The sequence below is a fragment of the Cheilinus undulatus genome, linkage group 12 (assembly GCF_018320785.1).
Source record: "Cheilinus undulatus linkage group 12, ASM1832078v1, whole genome shotgun sequence".
Lineage (NCBI taxonomy): Eukaryota > Metazoa > Chordata > Actinopteri > Labriformes > Labridae > Cheilinus > Cheilinus undulatus.
In genome coordinates this window covers 1,242,442-1,267,471 of record NC_054876.1, presented here as the reverse complement: position 1 = coordinate 1,267,471, position 25,030 = coordinate 1,242,442, and the positions used below count along the sequence as shown (strand labels likewise).

General features: G+C 40.8%; 1 protein-coding gene across 6 annotated transcripts in view; it reads right to left on the bottom strand.

Annotated features, from left to right (window-relative positions):
- dlg2 (discs, large homolog 2 (Drosophila)) overlaps positions 1–25,030 on the bottom strand; it is a 249,892-nt gene that overhangs the window by 40,024 nt on the left and 184,838 nt on the right. For 4 of the 6 annotated variants that reach the window (XM_041801111.1, XM_041801113.1, XM_041801112.1 and 1 more), the window contains exons 11-14: positions 23,296–23,355; positions 17,094–17,249; positions 8,660–8,816; positions 646–748 (exon numbers count right to left, since the gene is read on the bottom strand). In XM_041801111.1, the coding sequence (XP_041657045.1) occupies positions 646–748; positions 8,660–8,816; positions 17,094–17,249; positions 23,296–23,355 (476 nt within the window). The remainder of the gene's footprint in view (positions 1–645; positions 749–8,659; positions 8,817–17,093; positions 17,250–23,295; positions 23,356–25,030) is intronic. The other 2 variants (XM_041801115.1, XM_041801116.1) reach the window with 1 other exon arrangement.

Below are 25,030 nucleotides of genomic sequence, written 5' to 3'. Positions count from 1 at the left end.
CCCGATGTGTAAGCTGCAGTCTGTAGTAGAAAGGTTTGACCTGTCCTTTAGCGTGACAACTTAAATTCTGTTTGTCAGTCCACAGCATGCAGTGTCTGTGCAGCTGTGCCGGTCTTTCAGTAAGCAGTACAGAGTCTGCACATCGACTCGCTCTGATAGGGGGGTCGAGCTCCCGGCTTGCTGTGATGAGATTAGCTCACATCATGTCTCAACTTTGCCCTTCTCCGCCCGATGACCTCCTGGTGTTTAACTACAGACAACTTTTAAGGTTTAAAAAATAGGCATCAAAAGCAGATTCTATGTTAGTCATGTTGATGCCACACACTTGAGGATGATTTGAATGAATTACAATGTTACAATCCTCATAACAGCAAACACCCTCCAATAGTTGGGCCTAATTCTTGGGGGTGTATCTGCGTATCTAGATAAAGCAGATTTCTTCTGAAGGTGATCTGAGAAAAGCTCAGCCTCACTCACATCCTATCCATAAGAAAACAGAAGGATCCAGAAGTCAGAGCCAAATCTAATAAGTAGTGCAGCACGGGACAAAAGAAAAACCCAAATCCAGAACAAGAAATAACTCAGCGTTATTTTCCTTCCTGTTTGAGCTGAGCTTCAGAAGAGTTTCTGTGTTTGTTGACTCACCTTCTGGCCTGTACTGGGCAAAGATGGTGACCACCTGACCGGCTCCTTTCAGCGCCGCTGCTGCTTGTTCGTGTGTGGCTCCTCTCAGGTCGATGCCGTTTACCTGGTTAGACAATCAGAGGAGAACCAAACGTTTAAACGTGCTTTTCTTTTTAAACGCCCCCTACTGTCAGATGCCAGTAGTACCTCTTTTATAACAGGCCCTTTCTTCTTTTTATTTTACATGATCTATAATCCTGCCCTGATGACTTCTATATATCAACATCTACCGTTGTCATACTGCCACCTACTGTTGAAGGGCAGTACTACCTCATACAGGAAGCGCACCGCACTATGTTTTTGTCTTAATAACATTTCTGGAAGAATCTTCATTAGTGTTACTCAACCCTGCTCAAAAAAAGAGCCAAATTCTTAAAAAATACATTTGCATGAGCCACAGTCTTAGTGGTGAAAAGTGGTGAAAAAATGGACTAAAATGGCGATGACATTAAGGTAAAGCAACAAAAATGTGACATAGAAACGGGTGAAAAAGGCGCAAAATAAGCATAAAATGGCAAAAATGGGTGAGAAGTGACAACAAAATGAGTAATGAAAAGTGGCATTTAATGGCAAAAAACAGCTTTGATGGGCAAAAAAAGGAGGAAAATTGCAAAAGCAGAATGAAAGAAACAATAACAGTGACAAAAATGGGGGAAAAGTGGCATTTAATGGCAAAAAACAGCTTTGATGGGCAAAAAAAGGAGGAAAATTGCAAAAAGCAGAATGAAAGAGACAGCAAAATGGCCTAAAAGCAGCAAAAATGGAAAAAGTGGCAAAAGAATGGAAAACAGGGAAAAAAGAATGGAAAACAGGGAAAAAAGAATGGAGAACAGGGATAGAAGAATGGAAAACAGGGAAAAAAGAATGGAAAACAGGGAAAAAAGAATGGAAAACAGGGAAAAAAGAATGGAAAACAGGGAAAAAAGAATGGAGAACAGGGATAGAAGAATGGAAAACAGGGAAAAAAGAATGGAGAACAGGGATAGAAGAATGGAAAACAGGGAAAAAAGAATGGAAAACAGGGAAAAAAGAATGGAGAACAGGGATAGAAGAATGGAAAACAGGGAAAAAAGAATGGAAAACAGGGAAAAAAGAATGGAAAACAGGGAAAAAAGAATGGAGAACAGGGATAGAAGAATGGAAAACAGGGAAAAAAGAATGGAGAACAGGGATAGAAGAATGGAAAACAGGGAAAAAAGAATGGAAAACAGGGAAAAAAGAATGGAGAACAGGGATAGAAGAATGGAAAACAGGGAAAAAAGAATGGAAAACAGGGAAAAAGGAATGGAAAACAGGAACAGAAGAATGGAAAACAGGGACAGAGGAATGGAAAACAGGGAAAGAAGAATGGAGAACAGGGATAGAAGAATGGAAAACAGGGAAAAAAGAATGGAAAACAGGGAAAAAGGAATGGAAAACAGGAACAGAAGAATGGAAAACAGGGACAGAAGAATGGAAAACAGGGACAGAAGAATGAAAAACAGGAACAGAAGAATGGAAAACAGGGAAAAAGGAATGGAAAACAGGAACAGAAGAATGGAAAACAGGGACAGAAGAATGAAAAACAGGAACAGAAGAATGGAAAACAGGGAAAAAAGAATGGAAAACAGGGAAAAAAGAATGGAAAACAGGGACAAAAGAATGGAAAACAGGGACAGAAGAATGGAAAACAGGGAAAAAAGAATGGAAAACAGGGACAAAAGAATGGAAAACAGGGACAGAAGAATGGAAAACAGGGACAGAAGAATGAAAAACAGGAACAGAAGAATGGAAAACAGGGACAAAGGAATGGAAAACCGGGATAGAAGAATGGAAAACAGGGAAAAGGGGATGGAAATCAGGGACAGAAGAATGGAAAACAGGGACAGAAGAATGGAAAACAGGGACAAAAGAATGGAAAACAGGGACAGAAGAATGGAAAACAGGGACAAAAGAATGGAAAACAGGGACAGAAGTATGGAAAACAGGGAAAAAAGAATGGAAAACAGGGACAGAAGAATGGAAAACCGGGAAAAAAGAATGGAAAACAGGGAAAAAGGGATGGAAATCAGGGACAGAAGAATGGAAAACAGGGACAGAAGAATGGAAAACAGGGACAGAAGAATGGAAAACAGGGACAGAAGAATGGAACCAGAAAAGAGCCACACGTTGAGTATCACTGGTCTTCATGGTCTCTCTGCACAGGTTTGCTAACATCCAGCTAATCCTACACTCCCGCGGTTGCAACACTCCCCGCCATGGGCCGGGATACGGGGGCCTTTCAGTGCTGCTAGCGGCCATAGTTGTTTTAAAGACACATGATGGACAAACTGAAGCATGATTCACTAAAACGCACATGTAAAATATAAATAAATAAATAATAATAATAGTAATAAATAAATAATAATAAATAAATATTCGATTAAACAAAGATCTGATTTCGCCTCCTTAGCTTCACATGGAAAATCCTGATGGCTAAAAAAAAAAAAGCTTTTAAATAAACCACTGACAGCCAACGGCTGCCGGCCTCAGGCAGAGTTGGCATTAACCACAGTTCTAACGTGACCTCTGACCTGCTGGCTCAGACCGGAACAAGTTTGAAGAGGAAGATGTCTACAATTTAAAACATTAATGAACATCATTATTTACAGTTAAAGCAAAAGGTTGAAGACTTTGTCTCATGTCTGTTCCTGCTACAGAGGCTGAGCAATTTAGATTTTAGAACATTGAAATTCAGTGATTTAAAAAAAAAAACGCTGACTTTTGGAGATTGTATTCAAATACAACTTCAGTTTGAAGGGTGATTGTTTTTAACAGTTGCTGGTCTGAATGGGTTAATATAAAATCTGCTGTAACACAACTATTGATGAGTGACTGGATGTTTATGATAAATGATCAATTTAGAAATCAGAGTTTATCTAAATACATATTTATGCTAAATTTATAGACAGCAAATAAAAGCTAAAATGAATATCTAAATACATCAGTAACAGTGAGTAATGTCAGAAATGTAAAGAGGAGATCAAAATGAATGTTTTTATTTTCTAATTAAATCTTTTTAAGGAGTAGACTGAAAAATTAAAACCTGATGCCCCAAATATGACACAAAAAGAGTATAGTTCCACTTCTTTTATTTAACATGTTAGAGAGTCCTGTATGGACTCCAGACTGAAGGAATGACAGGATCCAGACCATTATTTGATGATTCAGGCCTGACAGGGTTAACTGGCTGTTATCATGGAGCTATACTGGTGCTCTGATTGGATATAATGTATCAAATAGACAGCGTCATGTTGATTTAATAACCGATTTATTCAACGCCAGGACCCTGGAATGAAAAGAGACAGAGTAATCTGCTGCACAGGGAGCATTTGTGTAGGAGGCAAACTATTACAATTAATGATAATGAGGCAGAACAATCACTTCCTCCTAACGACGGCGCCGTTCTTTCCTCTCAGCAGGTCAGCGTGCACACAACAGTGTGACTTCTGCTACAGTTACTGATGCCTGGGTCTTCAGAAATTTGATTTAGAGGTGTGTCCAAACAATGGCCCAGGGGCCAAATGTAGACTTTGGACCTTAAATTTTGGCCTGCAGCAAATATTAAGAGTAAAATGACATATAGCCCAAACTACATGAAGCTTGTGCTCAACAGTGCTGCTCTTCTTAGTTTCAACACTAGATGGTGCTGCTGTGTTAAATTTGTTTTAAACATTATGACAAGTAAAATATATTTAGTTTATTCATAACATAAAAGGTAAATATACTGATAAATAAAACAAGGATACCATGATTCATAATGTGCAGACAAATGCAGACCAAAGGGTTAAAGCTGCATTATTTGTGCTCCTTTGCTTCGGTATCTACTGCGTTTCATGGTCCTATTAAAGCAGTCCATGCTAAGCATCTCCAACACTCTATAAAGGGCTGCAGCTTTTTGTAGTTTGCTCAATTTTGGAGTCTGAATGTGGAGATGAACTTTTAGCCTCTGATACTCTCAGGTCCCCCCAAAATCAGATCAGCTGGCCCAAAAATTCTCAACAGTGATTTATCATTCCTCTTGTCAGCCACTGATATTTTACTTTAACAATATTAAATGTCTTAGCACATCTATAGTCTCATAAACTTCAGCATACAGTGAGGTGTACTGAGGTACTGCAGCCAGCCTGATGTTTTTTTTTTTTTTTTTTTTTGTGTAAAAGATCAGCAGGTCCAACAGTTTCAGCACAGCGGATAAACTCTGAGTGTTTCACTATTTAAATGAAAAGCTGCACAGGTAGGGAAGCCTTCTGCAACACCAGTTTACATTTAGACAGCCTGACAGTCAGTGACTGAATTAGGGGGTTTCTCCCCTAAATTCTTCACATAGGGAGAACTTTTTAAAGCTCAAACATACAGGGGTTAATCTGGATTAGGAACAGACAGGAAGTAAAGCTGATGCCTCTTTGTGACCTACAAAAGCAAACAAGGTCATCAGGAGAATATTGATTATTTCACTATTTGTGTTCTAACGTTTGTGAAAACTGATTTAGAGGCACACAGACTGAGAGTGGGTTTGAGTACACCTCAGTGTAAAAGAATGACAGGGAGAGATATGATCAATAATTTAAAGACAACAGGATGTCTTTAGAGCTCTGACTACAGGATGACATCAGCTCAGAGAACAGAAGTATCACTCAGGACACACAGAAGCATCCTGCAGCTCACGGGGCTGAACCACGACATTCACATGTTGTACACGTGTAAACAGGAGGCAGTAGTAACCACCACAGACGTACGAGTGCACCTCTCTGCTGTAACAGAGCAGAAAGGCTGCAGGACAATTAAGCCCTGAAGCTCTGAGAATTAATCTAGGCCAGTAGGACTATTACTGAGTCTATAAATATACTGGTAACACACAATGTTAACACCAGTGGACCATTTTAAAGCAGATCTGCTCTGGTAGAGATTTCTGTAGAAACCAAGCTGCCAGCCTCTGACTGATAAATGTGGGTCTTTAGAATCAGGGTATTATCAGTCTGCTTTCTATATTGGTGTAACAGCAAACACACTGTTCACATTTATGTCTGTGCAGTTTGTATTTTGACTTATTAATGACTGAGTAGCTCTTAGAGTCCACGATCATGCTGTTGTGATTCCATCATGGTTACTTTAGTCACATGACAGCATGAAAACAAAACCATATTTTGCATTGCAGTCACTTCATGAGGAATTTATGATCTTTAAGCTATCTTTCAGTTTTTGTTTGATGTCAATAGGCTGAGTAAAACAGGAAATATGATCATTTTAATTTGATATAAAAAATAATGTCATACATAGGGGACCATGCTGTGCAGGACTGGCACTGATATTTGTTCATAATTTCAGCATATTGTAATTTATCTTTAAAAATGACAACATATCATCTTAAATAACAATTTTTTAAAACCTGTTTTTGTGGGGTGTTGTGTGTTTTGGAGGTCCTATATCTAATACAATAAATTAAACTTACAAAAACATAGTTTTCATTTTATAAAGTCAAGGAAGTGCTGAAAAAGATAATACCACACATGAGCATGGTTTGTATTTTCTGAGTGGTTTATTATGTCAAAAGAAAATTAACAAAATGACAAAATAGCCAGTGTAGGGTTAGGGGTAAGACATTTTTAGCTGACAGCAGAGTTGAATATAGAGACCACTGCTACAATATTACATGTGCAGCATTCTTTCATATTCTATAATAGATCTGCAGATGTGTATACAGAACTGCACACAGATCAAAAACTGTGTTCCATATTGCTAATTCACCTAGCCTTGAGCTAACAGGCTAATGGTGTCTCTTTAACAGCTTTTCTCCTTCATTTCAACTCAAACATGCTTGTAAAAGAAACAGAAATATACTGTTTAGCAAACAAGTGAGGTTGAAATGATTCCTCAGTTCAAGAGAACAAGTGACCTGCAGGACTGGACGCACAACACCAATGCCAAAAAAGTTGGGGCGGTGTGTAAAATTCAACCCTATAAACCCAGTGTGTCTCTGGCAACGTACAGGGGAAGCAGATTTTGCATTACAATATAAACTCAACTGTAGCACACTATTGGAAAAATTCAACCGCTTTCCGAAAGCCGAAAAGTTGTGTTTCACAGCCGACCCGTAGTCACTATAGTACCTCCACCTTTTCTCACTAAAACTCTACCATCAAATCCCCTTCCTCTTCTTTCCTTTATCTGAAACTGTTCAAACACTCTTTCAACATTCAGTAAATTGTAAATAACTGCCAGATATTGACAGTTCTATGTACTCCAGAAAAACAGGCAAAAGCTAACACTAACAGGACATTTTCTGGGCCTTTTCTGGTTAAAATGAGAAAAAGAGTCCAGCTTAATAGGTTAATTGTCCACAGGTCAGTGACAACTGAGAGGAAAAGGAGCATTTTAAAGAGGCAGAGTCTTTTAGAAGTAAACATGGGCAAATGTTCACCAACCTGCCAAAAACTGCTTCTAAAAACTGGAACAATCTCAGAAAAATGTTTGACATAAAACTGTGAATTGACTTTGAGTGTCTCTCCATCTACAGTGCATAAAGTTACCAAAAGATTCAGGGAATCTGGAGAAATCCCTGAAAGAAAGAGACGAGGCTGAAGGTCAATACTGGATGCTAGTGATCTTGGGGCCCTCAGGGGCCACTGCATTAAAAACAGGCATGATTCTGTACTGAAATCACTGCATGGGCTCAGGGACACTTCCAGAAATCATCGTCTGTCAACACAGTTGGCCGTGCCATCCACAAATGACAGTTAAAGCTGGATCATGGAGAGAAGAAGCCAGCATTGGTAATTACCAAAATCATTTTTTATGTTTCTGCAATGGTTAATACACCAATATGTAGAAGCTCTTTAACCCAAATGATATTTTTAATGCTAAAATAGAATTAGTATTGTTATCCATGAATTTTCAAATTCACTGATTTACAACAAAACTGAAAAAATAGTAAAGCACATCAATATTTCTGATGAATATGTCAAATTATAGTTATTTACTTGCATTCCTGAACAGAAAAATGAGTTTTAGTGGTTGAATGTTATGCTTGATTCATTTCTGACTTCTCAGAGAAGCCCAGTGAGCCAGATCAAATTTGGGTGAATTCAGTTTGAAATTCCTCATTCCTGCTCAAAATGGTAAAACGTGGAGAGCTCACTGAAAATGAAAGAGTCCGCATTAAAGCACTTCATGATGCTGGATGGTCTCTGAGACAAATATGACAGGTGGTCTAATATATTTGTTAAGCACTGTATATATTGTTTTTATTTATATTTTTATATTTATTATTACATATATATATATATTTCTAATATATATATTTATATGTCATTATGTCTTGATAAAGAAGGGATGCTACCCAACGGTTAACATGAGGGCAGTAAAGCCCTCGCCACAGATATGAGTGGATTGAATCACATATTTGTTGATCTATCACAGCAGAAAGGCTGCAAACAGTTAAAAATGCCGACCTCAGCTTTAACTGATGACTGTCCACTCTTCAGCTGGAAGAACACAAACTTCCACTGTTCAGCCATGAATAAGGATTTGGATATTGTTCTACATGTTTACTGATCACTGAACATTTGTGGATCTGTGCACACATTTATGGGTCTGCATGTCCATACCACGTCTATTCATGCAGTTCTGCAGAGCTGTCAATATTGACTAAAAAATGCATGCAGAGTAATCACAGCACCACCTCCAGCTAAAGTAGCTTTGTAAACTAGATATAAACAGATGCTCTGCTCTAAATTGTAATTGTTTTACTGACATATTCAAGGACCAACATCATCCCAGACTGAAGCTGACAGTCTGCCCTCCTGCACATAGAGAACACATTGTTTCGTCACTGTTAAGTCTTTGTTACCCATATCAGCAATTAATTGTGATTAATCGATAACAAAGCCTAAGCTTTAGATTTTTTCTAATTTGTTTATTAGCACTAGTTTTGGAGCATCACTAGCTCTTCACTCACCGACAGGATCTGGTCTCCTCTCCTCAGCTCGCCGCTCAGGTCAGCCGGCCCTCCCGCCAGGATGAAGGAGACAAAGATGCCCTCGCCGTCTTCGCCTCCCACAATGTTGAAGCCCAGGCCCGTGGATCCTTTGTGGAGCACCACCTTCCTGGGGTCTCTGTACAGACAGTTGAGATAGTACATGAGCTCGGGGGAGTCACTGGGCTTCAGCATCTTTAGAGTGAGCAGAAGAGGACAGAGAGGAGGACAGCTATTGCACAGCACATCGACAGAAGCTTCAGTGAAGCTGAGCTCAGGCGACGCAGCTCAAAGTCTGCTGGATCTCCACAGGGGATGGTGTTCTACTTAGGACCTCCTGTCCCCGATTCAGCTCTAATGGAAAAGGGACCTCGTCACATCTACACAGACTCTGGTTTGCTTTTCCTCTGTGCATTTATCATCAATGGTCACATTCAACAGTACTTTAATGATGTGTACATTTTCAGAGTCCAGCTGTAAGTCAGACAAACTCTGGGTCACGGTCTCCTGTTTTTAGATTTTATCAGAGTATTCTGAGTGTGAAGAGTTGCATTTTTGTACTGAACTATTACAAAGAATGTACACAGGGAGTTAATGAGAGGAGAGAGATCCAGTGTCATTACAATAGTCATTCTTTCATGTTAGAAAACACTGCAAACTAAATAATGCTGAACTCAAACTACCAAGGAAATTTTATTTTTATTTTTATTCATTCATTTTTGATAAGGGAAATATTGAAAACAGCACAGGTTTTTATTCTAGAGGAAGAGAAAGTACAGGAACACAGGGCTGATGATTTTAACAGCACACTGCCATCTGCTGCTGGAAACATGTACTACACCTACCGGGGCAGTGATGCTGCGTTATTTGACTCCATACACCTTTTCTGTTTGTCTTTTAGAGCAGTGGTTCTCAACATGGGGGTCGGGACCCCTTTTGGGGTCACAAGGCACTAAGAAGGGGTCACCAGATACCTTCCAAAAAACATGCTGATTTGTGAGATTTATGCTGAAATCAAAGTAATGTTTAAGAAACCCTTCTGCAGCTGCTGTTCAGGCTGTTCAGCTGTGTTCAACTCTGCCTCAGCCACTTACAGGTACGGTACGGATCCCTGGTCTCCGGCACCTTGAGGTCATGGGCTGAAAAGTTTAAGAACCCTGTTTTATAGAACAAAGCTGCTGGACTTTACTATTATTTCTTCTTTGTTGCCTTAGTTGACACCTGACAGCAGGTACAAAGGTGCTCTCTAGTGGGTGATGATTGTTGAGGACTCATTAGAGCTGGTCAGACTGTTGTGTTAATGTGAACACTGGCTGACCTACAAGAGCATTAACATGTTTATCAATGAATTCTATTACTATGATAGAAAAACACTCACACTATATCAGTAAATGTGGAAGAAAAGCACAGACTGTACGATCCTGTTTTTATTGGACTTTAAGGAGCAGACACTTCCAGAAGGTGAGATGTTTGTTCAACCGTCTAAGATCAGCTTCTCTCTCTACACTACATCAGTGATTGTATGAGGATAACGTGTTATTTAAGGTGGACTTTTAACTTTTGTTACTATTTTACTTGAATAAAGACGAATCTAGATGTTCTGTTTCTAATCACATGGGCCCAGCTCAGCTCCTCTAAAACATGGGTGTCAAACTCAAGGCCTGAGGGCCAAATCCGGCCTGCAAGATTATATCATATTTCTGTTCTAACTGGCCCATCAGTGTGAGGTCTGCAGATTTCCTCAAGTATAAGTAGCAAACTACTAGTGAAAAGTAAGGAGTGAACATATTTAGGTAAGAAGTCAGGAATGTGGGAAAAGAATTAACCTGTGTTTTAATTTCACATTTTCAAATTTGCATCTCACAATTAAGACTCAAACTTAGGATTTTGACTTTTAATTTCATACTTTGAGCATTTCAACTCATAATTTGACTTCTTATTTAGTATTTTGAGTTTTTAGAGTCATAATTATACATTTTCAGTCATATTTTGACCTTTTTAACCAATTATTTTGTATTTTATCTCATATTTTTAAAAAGGTGACCCTGTTAGGCCTCAGGTTAGTCCTGAATCCAGAATCCGGCCCCTGCTGTGACTGAGTTTAACACCCCTGCCCTAAGTTCACAGGTGTTTCCACTAAGCGGTTCGGTTCAGTTTGGCACAGTTCAGGCTTATTAGTGTTTCCATTACCAAAAGCTGGACAGGGTCCCAAATTACTGACCCGTTGGTCCCACCTTTTGTCACCCTTTCATAGGGGTGCTGGGCTTACCTAGCCATCCCAAAAAGGTGGGTCTGCACTGATGCCACTTTCAGCACGAGTTAGCCTCGCTGAGCTGCAGCCTGAAGGCCCACGCCAGCCAGGTTCATCACTGATGGATGTGAAACTGAGTTAATGTCAAACATGAGCTTTAGATCAGCTGGTTCTGTGTATTTCAGGGATTTATCTACTTCTTTTTACTTCAATAAAGATCGCTCTGTGCTTTTTAAAGCTGTTTGTTAAAATTCAGGGTGTATTTTAAAACAAGATTGATGCACCCTGTCTTACTTTAAATTTCAATGTGGTTAAACCTTTATCACTTAAAAATTAGAATTATGAATCTTAAAGCTCAAAATATCAAATGAGAAGTCAAAATGATGAGTTGAAATGCTCAAAGTATGAAATTAAAAGTCAAAATCCTAAGTTTGAGTCTTAACTGTGAGATGCTAAATTGAAAATGTGAAATTAAAACACAAATTAATTTCTTTTCCCACATTCTTGACTTCTTATCTAAATATTTTTACTCCTTACTTTTTCAGATTTTGTGACTTAACAAGGGAATCTTAAATCATCAGGATAAGTTTACATTTTTACACTTGAGGAAATCCTCAGACCTCAGACTGATGGGCCAGTTAGAACAGAAATATCAGATCATCTTGTGGGCCGGATTTAACTATTCCACGGGCCGGATTTGGCCCTTGGGCCTTGAGTTTGACACCTGTGCATTACAGCATGACGCGATAATCAAAACAACTTCAGAATTTAACCAAGAAGAAGTCAGGTTAATTTACAGAGGCTTTTTTTTTAATCTGTGATGAATATCTACAGACTTGACATCGTTTTTGGGGTCTTCCTCCATAGAACCAGAACACCACAGAGCGATATGTACAGCTATACAACATAACACACAGTCTCAGATGCCTTGTCCCGTTTAAAATGGTTTTATTTTATGGTTGATCTGAAATTTGAGGTCTGAATTTCCCTTAAAGGTCAGAGGAAGGAGAATGGATCTAACGTGCTGACGTGGCTCCAAATATATCTATAAACATAATAAATCAGCTGATGATCTGACCACGGTCAACACGTCTAGCAGCTGGTACAGCAGAGACTAGCCTGTGACAAGACCCTCTACAGTCCACCACTAAGTGAGGGTACAGGTGTGTATTCTGGATTTCCAGGACCAAACCATACTCAGACTGGAGATGCAGTGTAGTTTGGCGTTGTCGGCAGGATTGGCTGAAGCCAGTAGGTGATTGGCCAGTGCCTTAGATAAATCCCAAACAAGGACAGCTCTTTGGGTAAGGACATTTTTGCTTCTCAGAGGTTTGTGTGGTCCATTTAGGCCCGAGCTCGGGGGAAAACAGAGAAATCATTTCTCTGACCAACAACATCATGACCCAATGCAATTTTTCAGTCAACAAACCAATCATTTCTGCAGGCACATCATACATTTATGCTGGAGTGACATAATACGCTAATCTCAGCTTTACACTGCAGCTGACTGTGGATTTTTTAACCACAGAAACAGGCAGAATAAGATCGGACCCAGTACCAGGCAGACTTTCAGACATTCAAGCATCTCTAAGGGAGTTTGGGTAACCTTAAAACGATCGTCTTTCTCCTCTCTCAGTCGTCTTTGACACCCGGGGTGATTCATGACAAAAACATCCTTCTGATCACGCAGCAATGCAGTTTTGATGCCCTACAGAATGAATTGACATTTTGTCTGGGTTATAAATAGATAAGGGTTTGCAGGAAGCAGCTGTGGGGCAGATGAAGAAACCGTTCCAACAAAGAGCAGGACTTCTGCGGAGAGAGCTGTGACTTCTATTTAATCATTGAATTACTCTGAAAATGCCAGTTAATCTAGTCTGACATGGTCTGAGATTATTCATTAAAGCTGGATGGTTCACATTAGGTATGTCATCAACCCCCCACAGTACGCATGATTAATCAGGAAGCATCATAAACCTGAAGATTATGGAGATAAAAGTTCACTCTATCAGAAAAACAACAACTGAATTTCCATATACAGCGTGTGCGCCGCGCACCGAAGCGCCACGGGTTTGCTCCGACCGAAAGGCGAGCGACCTCACCCACCGGAAGCGAGTCTAGAGCGCAGCGCCGCGGTGCGCAGCCCAGATCATCAGGAAGAGATCACGGTAGAACTGCGAGTTCACGCAGGAATAGCATGTCAACAGCGGACTATTTTACCTTTTGGGGTTAATTTATCATCCTTTTCAGTATAAGTCCATGATATTATTGCTTCCTCCATTGAGTGAGTACAGTAGGAAGTTTAAAGGTAAACGTTTGCTTAAAGGATCTGTGGTTTTATGCAAAATTCTTTGGCTAAATGTCCCCAAAAGTTAACTTTTCCTCGTCAATGATGCCATTGTAGCTCTGTGACCCACTGACCTCTCGGTGACCCTTTGCTCTCACTGCAGGATGAGACATAATGTTGATAAAGTGATGATTTACAATCGGGATCCCCTGCATTGTGTTTTATTTTGAAAGAACCGGATGTTCTACGCTTGTGACTTCCATGGTTGGTGCTTTCTGAACGACGGTGAATTTACGAGGTTTGGCAGCGGCCGGCGCTGAAATAGACCTGCAGCGTATCTGAAACGAAGCGGAGCGGAGTGGCGCTCCAGGCACGCGCCGCTGCCGGTCTAGAGCACCGTCTATGGAAATGCTCTGATAGACTAGAGAGGGAGTGCAGTGCTCCGCAGTTCGATTTGCCGGCGTTCTGCGGTGCGCACGCTGTATATGGAAATTCAGGGTGAGCGTTCAGATCTATTAAATCTGTGTCTGCTGAGGCGCTGAGGTTGTTATGAAGCGTGCTACGTTTGTCCGAGATCCTGAGGAATCCATCGGCTTTGCAAGGTTATAACCTTGGTACCTGATCCTTCTTGTGTTTCCACAGCTGACTACGCGGTCTCTAGCTCCAGTCTTTAGGACTGGACAGGTGTGTTCAGTACCCCATCAGAAGGATGCCAGAAAAGTATGACAGTACGAAACTGTTACTTTGGTTCCTTTTACAACCTTTCACAGTCTGAACCAAAGCGAACCAGTTTGAATCAAACTGAACTGGGACTGAATCAGTCTGAACCGGTCTGAACTGGTCTGAACCAAACCGAACTGGACTGCATGGTGGAGAAACAGCTTTAGTCCCATGTATTGAGGAACTGCAGCACTTTCCTGCATCTAACAGATTTACTAGGGATAGGTTAAGCTGTGTTTTATAAACATTTTGTGTTTGAGTTGACCTCTGTGCAAAGGTTAGGACAATCTGACAGCAACAGCTAAGGTCACATGTCCCCCTTCATGCATCCACTTCTGCAGTGTCACATTTACCATCTTCGCTGTTCAGATTTTCCTGTTTGATGCCAACTCATTTTTCCCGTGACCTTAGAAACTACGAGGAGCTTTGGCAGAACTGACAGGTGACATACATACATCTGTGGGAAATCAATCATCCAACTTCAAGTCTCCTGCTTCCGTAAATTGGCTGCTGTAAAACTACCTGGTTGGACAATCTGTTAACAACGGTTTGGTGTGCATGCTGTCCGTGGCTTTCCTGATGTGAGGCGTCTGTATTTGTTTCAGACCATTTTACTGGCATTTTAAAACTCATGCATTTACTCAGTGTGGTAAAACGTTTCAACCAGAGGTCTTCATTAGTCACATTCATACTCTAAATCAGTGATTTTCAAACTTTTTTTGCCCAAGGCACACCTAAGGTTAAGCCAAAATCTCAAGGCACACCATATTTAAATCGATACAAAACAGACTTTTTAAATAATGTTACAGTCAAGGTGGCCCATGAGGGGAGATAAAGGGGAGAGCTTTCTGGGGCCCAGCCAACTGGGGGATTGGCGAAAGGTGCATGAAAGGTGGTGAAAATGAGATAAAGGGGTGAAAAAACATAGCAAAATTGGGTAATAAAATGGCAGAACATAGTCAGAAATTGGCAAAAATTGGTAAAACAAGTGGCCAAACAATGGGTTGAAATGGGCAAAAACTTGTTGAAAGCGTCAAAAAGATGCTTTTCACAATTTTTTTCTCCGAATTTTCACCCATTTAAGCTATGTTTTGTCATTAAATACCACTTTTTTCCTATTTTTTTCCCATTTTGGCCACTTCCTTTTGCCCCTTTTATCCCATTTTTGCCCCTTTTCACCATTTTTGCCCATTTAAGCAACCTTTTGCCATTGAAAACCACTTTTTTGCCACTTTGACACTTTTTTGCAACTTTTTACCCATTTTTTGCCACTTATATCCAATTCTTGCCACTTTTCACCCATTTAATCTACCTTTTGCCATTAAATACCACCTGTTTCCTCTTTTTTGCCCATTTTTCGACCATTTTTTTTTTGCCATTTTTCATGCATTTAAGCTCTTTTACCATTAAATAATACTTTCCTACTTTTTGCCCATTTTAACACATTTTTGCAACTTTTTACCCATTGTTTGCCCCTTTCACAATTTTTTCTCACAATTTTCATCATTTAAGCTACCTTTTGTCATTAGATACCACTTTTTTCCTAGTTCCTAGAAATTGGCAAAAACTTGTTGAAAGTGTCAAAAAGGTGGCAAAAATTGGTTACAAGTGGTCAAAAAGAGTTAAATGTTGTAAAATGATGGTAGAAATTGGGTAAAAGTGATATAAAAGGGCAAAATTGGGCAAAAAAGTGGTCAAACAATGGCAAAAGGTGGCAAAATAGATCATAAGTGGTAGAAAATTGAGTTACAGTTGCTAAAAGGTGGTAAAAAGTGTTAAATGTTGTGGAAATAATAGCAAAAATAGCCAAACAAATGCAAAAGTGGTCAAAAAGTGGCAAAAAGGTAGTACTAAAGGGTTAAATGTGGCCAAAAATGTTCCAAAAAAGTGGCAAACATAGGTCAAAGGTAGTAATAAGAAGTGGCAAAAAATGCTGTAAAACAGCAAAAGGGTTAAAATTGTCACACAAGTGACAAAAACAGGTAAATCAAACTGTCAACTTGGTTAAAAGTTGCATGAATTAGAGATGTGGTCTATGGTAATAAATAACCTCCAGAAGTGCTTCAATACATAGATATTCAAAAAGGTTTTTATTTGGTTAGGGGCCTGGATTGGGGTGGTTCTTTTTAATGTTCATTTTATTTCTTCACTATTATTATTGCTTTTCTTTTTAGTTGTTTGTTTTCCTTATACATATATGATTTCACATGTTTTTGTATGGGTAAGGGACTAAAAACAGCAAGTGCTTGTCCGATATATCTATGTACTTGTACCTAAAACATTTCGGTGGTGGACTTATGCATATGTATGTTGGTATACAGACTTTTATGTCCCCCAAGTTCTGCAATATTTAATGTATGTACTATCTTGTTAAATTGTTAATATGGAAATAAAAAGTTGATCACAAAAAAGTTGCATGAATTAATAACTTCAACACTAATTTCAACCCAATAACAGCTTGCCATGCTGTCTATCAGGATGCTAGCACCAATGCTACTGATCCAACACACTGACATCATCAATAAATCACAACTGGGGACGGCCCATTCTCAGGGTTTTTCAGTACTTGTGATAAAGTTGTAGTATTAACGTACAAATTCACAAGGCACACTAGTGTGTGCTTTCACACCATTTGAGAACCACTGCTCTAGATAACTTCTGGTTGACACACCAGGGTTTAACGAGCCTCTCTGCAGCTTTCAGTACATGCATTTCTCCTTTTTCTCTGCAGCGGCCTTTAAACCGATCCTGTGCATAATGTGTCTTATCCTCTTTCTTAAACATTTAAACCTCTTCACACTGTCTGAGTCCAGATCTAATGTATGAGCTGTACTTGAGGCTGAGTTCTCCCACAGAGCGGTACTTTTTCTTCTTTTATCGGTGAGTCTAAGATGTGACCGCCTCTTCCAGCAGTGGGTAAATGTGGAAATGTGTTGGAGGGAGATAACACGAGGAGTCTGCTGCTAAAGCCCTGAAGAATGTGAGGGAAGTGAACGGGAGACGGGCATGCTAGCTTAGAAAACAACACCAAGACAAGGTCTGAGGGAGGCGGGAGAGAGAGAGCACAGGAGAAAAGCAGGATCATATGCCGAGACGGCGTGCCGTTCATGTGTTGGAATGAAACCGTGAGTGGAGGAGACGGTGGCTGGTGAAAGTACCTGTTGATGTCCGACTCAGGGAACAGGCCTAAGTGATAGTTTGGGAGGGGGGCGGAGTGGAGGAGGCTTTTTTCACACTCTACTGGGGAATAGTGTCGGGGGGAGGGTGCTTTGTCACAAAGTTTGTTCACAGTGCTGTAAACTGGCTCAGGAGGCCTACAGTGGAGTGAGAGACAAGAGCAGAGAGGTTAGTGATCAGACACAGAGGAGGGATGGAGGGTCCAGGGGGCACAGAGAAATAATGAAGGATGACAGAGGGAACAAGGAGGGAGACAATGATCTATCTACATATGCATGAATGAAGGTCTGACGGGACAAAACACAGATGTCAGGGTGGGGTGGGTCGGGGGGTTGGCTTCCACCTTTAGAGTAAAAAGAAGAGAGCAAACTTTCCTGATATCATGGATATAATAATCAAAGACTGATGTAACGGTCTTTAAAAGCTAAATATCCTGGACTGTCAGATTTCCACAGAACACTGGAATGGCTTCAGTCTGACCCCTCAGTCTAAAACTCATATCTGATCATACGCTGCTGCATGCATCGGCTCACACTGACGCTGTCCGGCCTATCGAACATCTGACGCAGATGCCAGCTCCCATAGGAGTGGTTTTTTTGTTTGTTTGTTTTTTTTAAATGTGGAGTCCTAAGGTGCACATCTGGCACTCAGGAGATGACTGCTCCTTAGACCAGCCACAGTAAAACCTGGTCTAAGGTGTAAGGATCCATTTTTACCCACTAAATCCTCCAACCAGGGCCCTTTCTTGGTATAGGAGGACTGTGAAAATGCATATGGCCCCACAAGCCACTAGGGGGCCCCATAGCTGAATGTTCACTCTCATCTGAAAAAAAATTAAACTGGCCCATCTTTATCGCTTATAATCTCTATAATAAATGTAAGATATCAGAATAAAATAAGCCACAATGATTGTTGTTATGAAGTCATCATCCAGTGGAAGTTATCCCTCCAATACTTGCTACTTCACATTACTTTAGCACTACTTATGATGAATTTATTAAGTTTAGTTTGCATTTTAGAGGCCTAAAATGAACACTAGTTATTCATCAAGCCCGTTGTTGATTGTTTTGGACTACTGTGGCAGTGGATTATCGCTAACTCAGCTGAATTTATAATCCTGCCATCATTCCTACAGCTGAGTAAAGTTTTTAAAGTAGGAAAGAACCGTATTATCACAAACTGAAGTGTAATGTAAACTATGCTGTATATGACCATTAGCTCTGACCGCAGAAAAGGTTAAGAGAATAAATGGTTTAATATGAGAGTTTATCATGACTGGAGCTTGTTTTGTTCATGAAGTGTTGTAGATTGTGGCATGTTCATGGATTATGTTATTAGGAATCTCTCCATGTAATTTAGCAAACTAGGGGCCCCAAACAGCTCCTTGCATAGAGTCTCCTCAAAGCTAGAAATGGCCCTGCCTCCACCAGCATATTTCAGACAGTGTCCTCTGTGTGTTTAGTGGTTCCATGAAAGAAGAGAAGTTTAAGGAGCTGATGAGTTTGGCTTGTTTCAGAATAAAGACTGAAACACGCAGTGTGAATACCAACAAGCCAGTCTGCTCTGAAAGGCAATGAGAGATGAGGCTGTGATTCATGTCACACCAAAAACACACCCAGGGATTATCAAGCAACCCAGGGCCCATCCCATTTCTACCCCTTAACCCTTCCCCTTGAAACAGAGCGGCAAGGGTTAGGGGTGAAAACCTAAGACTGAGATTAGGGCTAAGATTAGGGCTAAGATTAGGGCTAAGATTAGGGCTAAGATTAGGGCTAAGATAAGGGCTAAGATAAGGGCTAAGATTAGGGCTAAGATCAGGGCTAAAAGTAGGGCTAAGATTAGGGCTAAGATTAGGGCTAAAATTAGGGCTAAGATTAGGGCTAAGATAAGTGCTAGGATAAGGGCTAAGATAAGGGCTAAAATTAGGGCTAAGATTAGGGCTAAAATTAGGGCTAAGATTAGGGCTAAGATTAGGGCTAAGATTAGGGCTAAGATTAGGGCTAAGATAAGGGCTAAGATTAGGGCTAAGATTAGGGCTAAAATAAGGGCTAAGATTAGGGCTAAGATTAGGGCTAAGATTAGGGCTAAGATTAGGGCTAAGATAAGTGCTAGGATAAGGGCTAAGATAAGGGCTAAAATTAGGGCTAAGATTAGGGCTAAAATTAGGGCTAAGATTAGGGCTAAGATAAGGGCTAAGATTAGGGCTAAGATAAGGGCTAAAATTAGGGCTAAGATTAGGGCTAAGATAAGGGCTAAGATTAGGGCAAAGATAAGGGCTAAGATTAGGGCTAAGATAAGGGCTAAAATTAGGGCTAAGATTAGGGCTAAGATAAGGGCTAAGATTAGGGCAAAGATAAGGGCTAAGATTAGGGCTAAGATAAGGGCTAAAATTAGGGCTAAGATTAGGGCTAAGATAAGGGCTAAGATAAGGGCTAAGATTAGGGCTAAGATAAGGGCTAAGATTAGGGCTAAAATAAGGGCTAAGATTAGGGCTAAGATAAGGGCTAAGATAAGGGCTAAGATAAGGGCTAAGATTAGGGCTAAGATAAGGGCAAAGATAAGGGCTAAGATTAGGGCTAAGATTAGGGCTAAGATAAAGGCTAAGATTAGGGCTCAGATAAAGGCTAAGATTAGGGCTAAAATAAAGGCTAAGATTAGGGCAAAGATTAGGGCTAAGATTAGGGCTAAAATAAGGGCTAAAATTAGGGCTAAGATTAGGGCTAAGTTAAAGGCTAAGATAAAGGCTAAGATTAGGGCTAAGATTAGGGCTAAGATAAAGGCTAAGATAAAGGCTAAGATAAAGGCTAAGATTAGGGCTAAGATTAGGGCTAAGACAAGGGCTAAAATTAGGGCTAAGATTAGGGCTAAGATAAGGGCTAAAATAAGGGCTAAGATTAGGGCTAAGATTAGGGCTAAGATAAGGGCTAGGATAAGGGCTAAGATTAGGGCTAAAATTAGGGCTAATATAAGGGCTAAGATTAGGGCTAAGATTAGGGCTAAGATAAGGGCTAAGATTAGGGCTAAGATTAGGGCTAAAATTAGGGCTAAGATAAGGGCTAAGATTAGGGCTAAGATAAGGGCTAAGATTAGGGCTAAGATAAGGGCTAAGATTAGGGCTAAGATAAGGGCTAAGATTAGGGCTAAGATAAGGGCTAAGATAACGGCTAAGATTAGGGCTAAGATTAGGGCTCAGGGGTAGAAATGGGACTGATCCTTAATCCAGTGGTCCCCAAACGTTTCCTATCAGGGCTCCTTCACCATATCCACATGCAAAAAAAACCAAAAAAAAAAACCGCTATTACACGACAAACTCAGTGATTCACAATTTTTGCAAACACATATTTTTTTCTTTCTTTTTAGAATTTTCCACAACATAAACCCTAAAAATTATAATTTTTATATAAAAATTATAATAATATATAATAATATATAATAATTATATATTATATAATTAAAATTATATTTTTATATAATTTTTAAAATAGGACTCTTTGACGATGAACAATTCCCTGAAATTTAAACCTTAATGAACATCTTTTGATTTAAACACCCAGTCCTGCAGCAACTTCAGTGACATCTGTGGTCTTATCTATGCTACAGATCTTTCTGTGTCCTGGGTTTGTAGCTGGGTTTAGGTTCGAGTGTCCAGCTATGACTTCATTTTTGTTGTAGATGCAGCAGCCTTTTAAAACATCCTCACACATCCGTTTTTTTTTTTTAGTGGCAAAAGAGTCAATTAAAATGACTTTGATGTGAAAGATATCTCTGATAAAACTGTAAAATTGTGACTATGTTTAGACAGTTTAACTGATAGCATTGTTCCTTTTTTATAATGGGTATATCACCAGTACAGGTGTTAACCATGCGTCCTAATTAAAGATATTTTGGGGTCTAAGGCTAAATCCCAATTCTCCCTTAACCCTCAAGCTCAACCCTCAGTCTTAACTTGCCCCTCTCAACCAAGTGTAAGGGCCATCTGGTGACTTAGAAATGGGACATCCTTTAATAGCAATTATGATTTCAGGCTGTAGAGGGCAGTAATGGGCCAAAACTGCATAGTCTGTCGATTCAGAGGAAGCACGAGAACGTGTTAAAGGGATACTTCAACATTTTGGGAAATTTGCCCATTGCTATAATTCCAGTAGTCTTAGTAATGGGTTTGTTTCCTTCAGTTGTCGGTGCAAGCTGTTTCTAGATCTGGGGGGACCGATAAACCAGCTGCACAGCTAATGCTATGGAAGCAGACGGAATTTTTTGCTTTCCCTCATCAAACTCATCAAATACACAATCCAACAACTCCAAAATGCTCTCGTGGACAAATTGTGACCTGCACATTCACCACGCTATGAAATAATAACGTATATTTATGTAACATTACGACACATGAAGCAAATACTCTGAACTATTTCTTGAGTGAACCACTGGGCGGAGTGACACAGTGCAGCAGCCATGTCTGGAGTGTAGTTCCGGCTTTGCATTTAACTTTAAAACGTCTCTGTCTCGTAATGTTCCATGATTATTTCATAGCGTGGTGAATGTGCAGGTCACAACTTGTCCACAAGGGCATTTTGGAGTTGTTGGATTGTGTATTTGATGAGTTTGATGAGGGAAAGCAAAAAATTCCGTCTGCTTCCATAGCATTAGCTGTGCAGCTGGTTTAACGGTCCCCCCAGATCTAGAAACAGCTTGTACCGACAACTAAAAGAAATGAACCTATTACTAAGACTACTGGAATTATGGCAATGGGTGAATTTGCCAAAATGTTGAAGTATCCCTTTAATATTCAACTAAATAACATGTATAAACACCACAACCACGGACATATTCAGCTGAAAGTCCCTGTATAACTCGGCCATTAGATAACGCCAAACACCAGTTGTAACTTGTACACTTGTCTGAGACGGCACAGTTACCGGCTTACGATAAAAGTGAATGTTGTGCTACAAAAAGGCATAACATAACATTAAACTAATACTGGAGTGGTTTTTGTAATTTTTAGATTTCTATTAACAAAGAAATTTACATTTGTAGCTCAATTTCCCTCCTCGCATTTGCCGCCATCTTTGTTTGAGTGATAACCCTCAATACCAAGGGAGCTCCAGGAACATCTCAACATTGTGGGAGATAAAGCCCTAAAACTCTCCGCTCAACTATCAGGAGAACTGGGACAACCCTCAGACTTCATGGGAAGGCGCATTTAGAGACCGAGGGTTAAGATTGAGGGTTAAGGGGAGAGATGGGATTTAGCCTAAATTGCTGATAACTTCGAGGTGACAAAAACAGCCTCAACATCACTGCCAAAGCTACCAGACTCCACTGATAACATTTATCCCAGAACACAGACGTAGCTGGTTTTGTGCTGCTGACCCTCCCCTGGTATGGAAGGGTGCTGGTTCTGGGACTTAAGTCCTTTGAAAACTCCAATGAGCCGTCAGTCTGCACAGATTAGTCATTAAGTGTTAACTTAAAATCTGTAAACGTTTGTGTCTTTTTTACACTCAAAGTCTTAAATTTGGACCCAACGAAATTACTGAGGTGAAACTAAGTATAATAACAAACATAACATCCAGGGTTTCTCCTGCCTCCATGTTTTGGTGTTGGTGACCACCACCAGTCCTCATCAGACGTGTTTTCCTGAAGACCACCAGGTTGGCACAGCATGGATCTGACATCTCTGACTTTAATGTGCCATGTGTGATGGTGGCACATCTGTTTGTTTCATAAAACAGAATCTTCTTTTCATAATTACTCCATTATTAGAAGAAAAAGCTGTTGTTCTGGGCTCATGCACATGCACACAGTGAAAAACACACCAGGTTAAACACTACAGCAGTGGAAGACCAGCAGCTCTGAGCTCTGAGCTTTGTCAGCGAAGTCTGCGGACTTTGGAAGCAGAGGTTTAAAAAAAATCCTTTTCCAATTTTACAAAAACATCTGTCACTGTAGGGGTCCTCTCCTTGATTTTTCCAATCACCTAACCATCCATTATTCTCTTCTCAGTCTAAAGAAAGAGTATCTGATTAAAATGTCTGCACACACAGTACTTCAGATTCCACCGGAACAATCAGGCATCAGGATGGAATGAAGAATGAGGCATGCTCGATGAGAGTCAGGGTCTAATTCCTCTCTTCAGTGAACATGCAGCAGCATGCAGGTGATAGCTGAGAACACAGAAAGTCTCACCTCAACTGGAAATGCTGAGAATCAAACCTGTGACCCTCACCGTCATCTAACGAGGGATTTCTAGTGGGACAGAAGAGTTCATGTTTAAAACACCCTGTTAGCTGTCGGTTAGTAGTTTACAGTCAGTTCTTTATTCTAAGACACTGATCACAGAAACAGTCGGGAGCATGCAACATAAAAGACAACAGCGCCATTAACAACACCATGTTCTCAACACACTACACTCATATAAGGGTTAATATGGTCTTTACAACATCAGAAACATCTGCTTGTTAGCTCTGCCTGCATAGAGGAAATGCTAATCTGCACCTGAAACCCTTCAGAATGATGTGCTCACACAGTAAACAGAGTGTAAATGTTCAGTCTGCTGTATGTCACCTGAGCCTGTCAGTGCTGAAGCTGAGCTTCAGAGCTCAGAGACCAGAGAGTAGGAACGACTCAGGAGGAGAGCTGCTTCACTCTCAGAGACCAGACAGTAAGAACGACTCAGGAGGAGAGCTGCTTCACTCTCAGAGACCAGAGAGTAAGAACGACTCAGGAGGAGAGCTGCTTCACTCTCAGAGACCAGAGAGTAAGAACGACTCAGGAGGAGAGCTGCTTCACTCTCAGAGACCAGAGAGTAGGAACGACTCAGGAGGAGAGCTGCTTCACTCTCAAAGACCAGAGAGTAAGAACGACTCAGGAGGAGAGCTGCTTCACTCTCAGAGACCAGAGAGTAGGAACGACTCAGGAGGAGAGCTGCTTCACTCTCAGAGACCAGAGAGTAGGAACGACTCAGGAGGAGAGCTGCTTCACTCTCAGAGACCAGAGAGTAGGAACGACTCAGGAGGAGAGCTGCTTCACTCTCAGAGACCAGAGAGTAGGAACGACTCAGGAGGAGAGCTGCTTCACTCTCAGAGACCACAGAGTATGAACGACTCAGGAGGAGAGCTGCTTCACTCTCAGAGACCAGAGAGTAGGAACGACTCAGGAGGAGAGCTGCTTCACTCTCAGAGACCAGAGAGTAAGAACGACTCAGGAGGAGAGCTGCTTCACTCTCAGAGACCACAGAGTAAGAACGACTCAGGAGGAGAGCTGCTTCACTCTCAGAGACCAGAGAGTAGGAACGACTCAGGAGGAGAGCTGCTTCACTCTCAGAGACCACAGAGTAAGAACGACTCAGGAGGAGAGCTGCTTCACTCTCAGAGACCACAGAGTAAGAATGACTCAGGAGGAGAGCTGCTTCACTCTCAGAGACCACAGAGTAAGAACGACTCAGGAGGAGAGCTGCTTCACTCTCAAAGACCAGAGAGTAGGAAAGACTCAGGAGGAGAGCTGCATCACTCTCAGAGACCAGAGAGTAGGAACGACTCAGGAGGAGAGCTGCTTCACTCTCAGAGACCAGAGAGTAGGAACGACTCAGGAGGAGAGCTGCTTCACTCTCAGAGACCAGAGAGTAGGAACGACTCAGGAGGAGAGCTGCTTCACTCTCAGAGACCAGAGAGTAGGAACGACTCAGGAGGAGAGCTGCTTCACTCTCAGAGACCAGAGAGTAAGAACAACTCAGGAGGAGAGCTGCTTCACTCTCAAAGACCAGAGAGTAGGAACGACTCAGGAGGAGAGCTGCTTCACTCTCAGAGACCAGAGAGTAGGAACGACTCAGGAGGAGAGCTGCTTCACTCTCAGAGACCAGAGAGTAGGAACGACTCAGGAGGAGAGCTGCTTCACTCTCAGAGACCAGAGAGTAGGAACGACT